This window comes from Monopterus albus, unplaced genomic scaffold (assembly GCF_001952655.1).
Source record: "Monopterus albus unplaced genomic scaffold, M_albus_1.0 scaffold138.1, whole genome shotgun sequence".
Taxonomy (NCBI): Eukaryota; Metazoa; Chordata; class Actinopteri; order Synbranchiformes; family Synbranchidae; genus Monopterus; species Monopterus albus.
The window spans coordinates 343,357-352,245 of NW_018128018.1; the positions used below are offsets into that span (position 1 = coordinate 343,357).

The 8,889-nt window shown below is 44.3% G+C and overlaps 1 protein-coding gene across 1 annotated transcript in view; it reads right to left on the reverse strand.

The window, feature by feature from the left end:
* mob2a (MOB kinase activator 2a) overlaps positions 1–8,301 on the reverse strand; it is a 57,779-nt gene extending 49,478 nt beyond the window's left edge. Inside the window, exon 1 of the mRNA XM_020613831.1 lies at positions 7,738–8,301. Within this exon, the coding sequence (XP_020469487.1) occupies positions 7,738–7,754 (17 nt within the window). The 5' untranslated portion in view covers positions 7,755–8,301. The remainder of the gene's footprint in view (positions 1–7,737) is intronic.
* Positions 8,302–8,889: the final 588 nt, after the last annotated feature.

Here is an 8,889-nt window from a genome sequence, read left to right on the forward strand (position 1 = left end):
CTCTAAGCGTGATCCGTAATTATGACATTCTCTGACAGAACAGTAGCTGCTCCCAGGCATGTGGCAGTCAGTCCTGCGACTAGAGGAAGCAGTGAAGCCCTGGATCTGTGTGGCAACACTGGCCTGACATTAAATATCATGTTTTGAGAGAAGATGTCCTGTTCTGACCAATAACAAAAGGCAGAAAGTGAGAAAGCAGCTGAGCCCTCTCCCTCTCTCCGGCGGAAACATGACTGTTCCTGCCCTCTGTCAGGCTTTTCTCCTCTGCACCCGATGGCAGCGCCTGTTGTGTATGCTGGGCAGGGCTGCCCAGAGCATTATGAAAGAGCAAACACAGACACAGCATGTTGCCACTACCACGCCAAGGGAAGGCAGCACACACTGCCATGCCAGGAGAGAAACAACATCATGGCCCAAATGTGCCAAACATCAAACTAAATGAAACTGATACTCCGTATATCTCCAAATATTGGTCCATGTAATATAAAAGGAAGGCCGACAAGTTCATCCAGTTGGCATACCCTGTGTATCAGATGCCACTGGTTAGAAGACAGCAACCCGTGTGACTGTGAAATGCAGCCCTGTTCAAGCATTTGAACAGGTCGGGACACGTCTGATTGGGCAGAGAAGCTCTGCGAGCACAGCCGGCCTCAGGTAGAGAGCTAGGTTTCACTTGCAGCCCCTTGATCCAACGCAGTATTAGATTGCACAATACCCACACAGTATATAGAGTACTGTCCTCAGGCTAATGAAACAACATCATCACTAAAATATGCTGGTAAACAGGGCAAAAATGACACACCTAGAACGAGTTCCCATCTCACATGTTCAGCAAAAAGCTTATTACAGCTGTACATACATCTGGATTCTCAGATTTTCCGCTTATGTATATTCAGTGAAAGGTAAACTGCAGAGTCATTCTGGTATCACGTTCAAGTTCAGGCGTCTCCCTGCACCAAAGAGAAGGAAGGTACAGTCTCAAGAGACAAACCAGAGAGCACTGAGGCATTTACTCAGGAGTGCGTCTGTGTATGTGTGTGCCCAGGCCATTTGCCTCCTCAAAAGGCATTCAATCGAGGCCCTCCTTCAATGACGCATACTGATGTCTCAAAAACACACACTCCACGATACAGTATTGTGTCTTCAAACTTGGGCAAAGCTCACCTCTGATTTACTCAGACTATTTTAGACACCAGCTCCTTTTACAAGTGCACTTGCAACATACACATAAGTAACTGGTGTTAGTTGTGGGTGTTACTAAAACAACTACTTTCTCTAGGTATCACTGTCCTGTGAAATCCGTTGTCAGATGCCTTTGAATGGCGGCGGGTGTGGATTAATACGTGGCGACGGTCATGTTACTGGGAAAGAGGAGGAAACTGCTACTCTTGCCCCACAATAAAATGCAGCCTTGATGAGCAGTAAACACTGCCAGAAGTCAAAGAAGTTGGCTGATGTCAGAGAGTACACGTTTGTTTAGACCCTAACCCTCCAGCTCTGCTTTGCTTTCCTTCCTCTGTCCCTCACCCAAAGACACATGAAGCCTACACATAAAAACACCATGATAAGGGTTGTACAATATTACTCTGCGTATATTCTCCTGCGTGCTCAGTTCTGAATGCAGCTAACACTCCACTAGCTTTTGTTGTGAAACAGCCCTCAGAGAGGGCTCTGGCTGCCCTGGGCCTGTTCAGTGCTGCCTTGCTGTCTGTGGCTGAACAGTCCAGCTCAGGCGTTTCACAAGGTCTGTGGCTGAACAGTCCAGCTCAGGCCACATCCAAGCAAGCAAACGTGTCTGCAAGTCAGCGTCCTGAGAGAGAGGAGAGGAGAATAAAAGACTTAGAAAGACAGAAAGACAGGGAGGGACAAAACTGAGCCATGGAGAGAAACACAGAGTGAGCTGAAGGGTGAAAGTGGCCAAAGTGTCCTTTCTGGGGACTAAACACCCTAACAGTCTTCTTGTCACCCAGGTAGTGCCTCAGCAAGGGAGCACATCATGAGCCCCAGGTCAGGGCTCACACAACTGGGAACTGAGGCACAAAAACCAATGGTGAGAAAAATATTAATCCCCAACTGCAATCTGGTAGAAATGCACTACAATAAATAAAGATTTCATTTATGTTGTTGTCTGTCCAAAAAACCTGCTGCACTGTGGTGAATACTTCATTAGTGGGTGTTTTTATATTTTCTCCCCTTGTATGTAAATGAAGTTGGACAAATTGCTATGTCAAGTATTTGTTTTCTGTAACATAAAACAGTTTATAAATAAGTTATGCACCTAACACTGTGAGTCAAAGGCTGTTTGCAACACAACACATGAGAACCGTAGGGTCACTTTTCTCACCGGTGGGTGCTGAGATACCGGGCTAATTGCCACTCACAACACAAGGTTAATCTGTAAAATGACACCACATTACTAAATGTTTGGCTGGCTTGGGTGGATGTAAAAATCTTGGCCCGGCCTCAGGTGTGTAGGTGTGAAGCAACTTTAATGCCAGACACAATAAATTGATTGTTAATTGAGAGGGATTCCTACTGATGGCTCTGACACGCAGAAAGCCAACAGAAGCTCTTTTAGCTGTAACAGTTAGTTAATCACTCTTTTCCGGGTGGACACTGAGACCTTCTGGAAAGCCGACTGCTACTGCAGACCTGAGGTCAGTCCTAATAACGAAACAGTGCCACAGAGGAGCACTGCAGGAGCTGATGATTGTAAATGTAGGAACAAAGACAGCAAAGTCTGACTTGATCCTCTTCCAGACCAGGCAGCACAGTGACAGTAGTGGTGGCTAGTTTCTATTCTTGACCAAGTGAACACTCTGAGATGATGTTTGTTTGTCTGTCACAGCCTGCTATCAGCACCGCAACCTGCACCGTGAGCAGCGGAAACAGCCACCTGGTCTGAAACTGCAATACGGGTGTATGTTCATGTATGTGTGTGAGTGTGTGGTGGAGATAAAAATAAGATGCTGGGGTTGCACAAGGACAGGCCTGCAGTGTGCACATGTCATAAACATAAAAAGGATACAAACTCAGACTGAAACTACAACCAAACCAAGCCAAACTGCTACTGCAGAGTTTCCATGCTGGCTGATAAACAGATACAGATATACTGAGTTTACTGAAGTCTGTTTGAAAGACATCATTATGGACCATTACTAGCAATCCTGCCAGACTTGGAGCTGCATGTGTTGTTTTTCCACACATTAAAATCTCAGCTGGAAGATTATGACAATCTGAACATGGAAACGCAGATGCCTACTGCATTATTTAATGATATAATAGGGTTATATTATGGCCATCAGTTACTTTGCATGGTTCAGGTTACTGGCTATTCGAAGAAGACACCAGCCAGAGCGCAATGAAATGCAATGAGTAGTGAAACACCCAGCTAACATGGAAAATGTTAATGGCACTGCTATTACAGGATGCCCAGCTGCCGCCCAATATGCACCCACCCACTTTATGATCAAACACTAGCACAGTTATTGTTAGGTTTGAAACTGACATACAGAATTATACTATAGTTACATTTACATGACAGCTGTCGTCAGAAACGTGACACTTACAAAGAGGGTCGAGGACCACAAAACGGCTGAGACAGTGCACTAATACGAACAATCACACCAGTGATATGTAGACACCACATCGCAGATATAACTGCAAACAGGCAGATGTTTCCCACTGCAGGGGAGGTTCAGCCTGTAAGTGGTTTGGTTGGCTGACGAGACAGCTCGAACAGGAAGAGGGACCAGACTCTTAAAGCAACTAAACCCCAGCAATGGGAAATGTCTGGATCAAGGTCACCATGACAAAAGCAGCACACCATCATCATCTAAAATTTCCTAAACATACTTATTGTATAATTCTATAACAATATGCCACCTGGTTTAAGTTTACTATATGGTGCCATTTCAACATGTTTCATACCAGCATTAATATGACACCCATATTTCAGAATCAATGCTAATTTAATGCTCTTTCAGTACCTAAGGAATATACAGTAAACACCTTTTCTCTACAAAACCCATTTTGATTCAGTAGCATAAAAAACTTCTAGAATATGTCAGTGTGTAAAATTGTCAAAACAACAACAACAACAAAAAAACAAATTCTAAAATGATCAAAATTGTGTATAAATCTGAGCATAAACAGTCAATTACTCGACTACCATTTTAACAATTTGCTGTCATTTTTCAGGCAATAGAGCCAAAGATTTGCTAGTTACAACTTCTCGAATACAAAGATTTGCTGTTTTTCCTTTGTCTTACATTAGAGAAAATGAAATCTTTTTAGGTTTTGGACTGGTCAAACAAAACGTGAAGATGCAACACTCAGCACCTTGGGAGATTTTTCACTACTTACAGACATTTTAGAGACTAATCAAAATTCTGAAAACAACTGAGGTGTATTGAAAATAAAAATATAATAACTGCAGCGCAGAAAATATCTGAGACTTTACAATATTCTATGTTACAGACACATTTCACATGGTACTTTAAGAAATGCAAGCTGAGTGTACTTTAAATCGGACTCTTGCTCAGCTCAGACGGCCTAAGACAGCGCCCCACTTAGACTCTGCAGTTTCTGTTCCCACTCTTCATTCAGCGTTACCAATATATCAGTCAAAAGCAAGAAGATTAAACATCTGTCAAAGCCTGCCCATTTCACCCAGCAGGAAGAGACACAGTCAGACGTTGCACATCTCCCTGGTGACTTAATGTCCTGTCTGATTCCGAGTCTGCACAGATGATGTCAGCTCTGAAATGATGTCCTCTGATAAAAATAAATACACAGCGCACAGAGAGGCCACATGTAAACACACATTTTGGTTTAGGCAAGGACATAGGTCATACACACTAATACAAAGTAGTAGTATTTGTAGCCTCCTGCAAAAACAATAGAATGTGTCTGTGTCTTCTGCATCGGTCACTTATGGTAGGTATTGCCTTCTCTCAATCTATCCACCATCAGTAGGCCGCGGTGGGCTTGTCATCTGTTACAGACCTCCATTTGATTCCCTCTGGAGCTTCACCCGTCCTGTAAAGTGCTCCACCCCTTCCACCACCTACTAAGTTCCTCTATTTTTCTCCCTAACCAACTATTCTATCAAAAGCATTCATATCCCCTTCCTCCATCCTTCCTTTGCTATTCATCGGTCAAAAGCATTCCTCCCTCCCTTTAGATCACTCTGCTTTTCCCTCATCACTCTCTCCTCTTTCATTCATCACACTCACTCGCTCACTCTACATCTGCACACTTCTCCCCAAATCAGCTGCTCTCCCCATCTCTCTGTATTCCATCATCTCTCTCCCTTCTTGCATCAGTCCTGGATGTGTCATCCTTCACCCTCGGTCTGTATTCAAAGTGATCACACGCTTGGTTAACTCATTCATGGACTCAACTGCGACAGTGACATACGCCTACTTGCTCCCAGTACATTCAGCTCACACACACACCTCAGCTTCATATATACACAAACCCAACATGCACAAATGCCATCACCAGAGATAAGGTACAACAGTTTGATAGACAGACCTGACAGTAATGACACTCTGCAGGTCATGATTAAGCATGCCCCATTTTAGACTCTGAAAAGAAAGTCGGTGCTGTACAATACCAACTGCATTTACTAACTCCCAAGACAATCCTGGCTGTGAATAAATGCAGGCAGTGTCTTTCTCTATTCCTCATACATGGTTCTTCACTTTTCTCACCTCCTCACCAAGATACCAAGATGCAACTGGGTGTTGCTCATGAATTCTTAACAGCTCACCGAGCAAACCAGTTAAGTCTGATAGCACCAACTGCTGGGGCTAAGCATTGCCATTTTTTCATTCCGTTAATAAGGGAAAACCAGAATAGGAAGTTAGAACCTTTAAATCACAATTAGAGTTGAGAGACCTGAAGTAACTTGAGACAAGTCGATGCAACAACCAGCTACTGAAACAAGGAAACCAGTACAGTATCAGAAGATGGAAGGCGGAAAACAAGCTAAATGAAAACCACAAGAAAGCCTGCAGTTTGTGGTACAGCTGTGTAGATAAAAACTATAAAATACCAAAAACACATGCAAATTTTTTTTCTGGTTCATCCGGTTCTTTTTTTTTTTTTTTTTTTTAAAGCTAGGATGATATTTGAGGGGAAAGGGTGTTTGTGGGCACTTGAAGTTGAACCAAACACTAGAGGATTTTTGTATGCCTTGCAGGTCAGTAGCTGTGAGTGAGAACAGTAACAGACTATAAAGTAGTACTTTATGGACCAAAAACTAAATAAACTTCATTTGAGTTTGCAAAGCAGTTTCTCAAATATCCTTAACAGACAGAGTAGCGTGAACAAAGGCGCATATTGTTTGGCAGAGGTGATTGTAAACAGTGGTCTCAGCTGGCTGGTATTCTGGCTGGGGGATACTGAGGGACTGCCTCATTATCTCTCGGCCAAAATGTCACAGTGTGTGAAGAAACACCCCTGACAACGGTTCTCCACCCTTCCTCAACCCTGATCTGCTTGCAAAGTGCTGAAGCCAGCCAACAAACCTGATAACCAGCCAGCAAAATGAATAACCTCACAGGGACACACCTTACTGTCCACATCCAAACCTTTTATGATATGTGAAAGACTTGATCATCTCCTGTTTGGAGAGAGATCTAATCGCCTTGTGTTTCAACATTAAACATCACAGGCCGAAATTAAAGCTTAACCATGTCCACGAAGATGTGTGAATATACAAAAGAAACTGCAAACACACCTTGCGCCCCTCCTTTACTTACAGGCAAATATGACTCAGGTTCTGACAAGACTATCTGTGCCTTTAAGTTTGCATAGCAAATACAAAGGCTAAGTAAATTCCAGCTAACAAGTCTGAGTTCAGATGTAGACTGGGCTGCTAGGCTTTGGGATGTTACACTGATGTGGTAGCTTAATCCTGAATACAACGACCACGGCCTTGAACTTACAGCAGGTGTCATACTGAAACACATCTCACAAGAGTAGTGGCCTACTGTCCACCAGCTCTGGATCCGGACAGTCCCAGGCTAAAAAATAGTGACAAAACAGCATCACCAGCTTCTCCCATGTGTCAAAGCAGTCACGTGTCACTCCCTACATTTAGACAAAAACATAAAGCTTATTCAACATCTTTAACAACTCAATCAATAAGGTCTTTGACCCCGGAGCCTCTGTGGTTCCCCAAAGGTGACACTCTGAAGTTAGCATTACTGCAAACCCTAATTCCTGTAAAGACGGCGAGCGCACCGAGCGCACCTTGCACAGGAAATAAACCGGCTATAGCCGCGTTAGCCACATTGACAAGCTGTTAGCGTTAGCCTGTTTGTTGTGTTAGTTAATTACTCCTATAAATAAGATCCCGGAACTGCAATCTGGCCTCCGGTGATATTCACACGACCTATTCTGAGCGCTGCCACCGCTGGCTAGTTAGCTGGAGGCCAGAGAGGTGGCCAAAAATACCGCCTGGCCCTGGGTAACAGTGGGTTGGCTTACCGTTGCCTGCTTTTCTACCAAGCTAGCATTGCAGAGCTAAGCTAACCTAGGCAACCCGTAGAAGGCTAAATGAATGCGCTAACGTGGAAGTTGAAGAGTATTCACCACAACAGTGCACCTGTGTAATGCTGACTCTGGTGGTGTCGGCCACTGATAGGTGAATTTTCAGCCAGAATCAGAAAGACTGCGCAGATGACCTGTCATAGGAGATTGAGCTAGCACGTTAGCTGTACTCACCCCATTAACCAATCCATGGTGCTGTTCGTAGCTAGCTTAGCTAACGCTAGCTTGCTGGGGATAAAACGACCAGGAGCTGGAGGCGACCCCCTAGTTTATCCGGCTACCGCCCTCACTGCCCTGGCTGCCTGGCCCCCGAGTCCCGTCGCTCTCCACGGGCTTGCGTCTCTCCCAGCTGCCGGATCCTGGCGGGTCAAATAGAAACGACGTTTAAACTTTGAGCGATTGTCCTTGTTTTAATCCTCGGCTAGCTCGGTTCATGGAGTAGCAGGAACACAGTCAGATCAGTTTATTATCTGGTAGCTGGAATACAACATTGAGTGCTTTTAAGCACAAGTGCGAGTGGAAGGAAGCAGGGCAACGGTGTGGATCTGCCCGGCGTCGCAGTGTCCGGTGTTCAGTGGTGCCGCTGGTGAACCCGGTATCCTCTGTCATGAAGCCTTGTATTACTACTGTGCTAGCTGACAGTCTGAACCTCCGCTTGAGCTGCTGCTTTCTGAGCGAAGTCTAAATCAGAGTCCGGAAGTAAACACAGACCCGACCCACTCTGTCTCCCCGGTGCGTAAAATGCGTATCACGCAGGGCTGTATGAACAAGGATGCCATGGGATATGTAGTTAACAAGCTGGGGAAAAGGGTTAAATATGTTCATTTTATTTTGAGTGTCCACGCTATAAATAGAAATCCACACCAAACACTTCAATGAAGGTTTATTACATTTGCTGCTGACATGGCATTGAGTTTGTTTAAAACACTTATTCAGTGGTTCCCAACTTCAGGATTAGGGCTCCAAAGACACACACAGATAGGACAATGCATAGATAAAGACAGGTGTTACAAAAAAAGTTATTTCTTTTCTATGTTTTCTAGGTTTTTGACACAAAGGACCCTTTCAATCAGGTGGTATCTAGCCAGTTGATTTCAAGGTGTATGGGCATATAATAAAGCTGCCATGTGTTGTCTCCTGTGTGCCACTGTATTGATGGGAGATGACACAGTACATACACAATCCACAGAAAAAGGGGATAGATAGGGCCTGTACCACGGGGCACAAGTCAGTCTGTTCACTGCCTTCAGCAAGCCTCCTGTAGTTTTATATAACATAAAACAGAAAGAATACTTTCAACATAAGCCAGAGAAATGCCACCAGAGG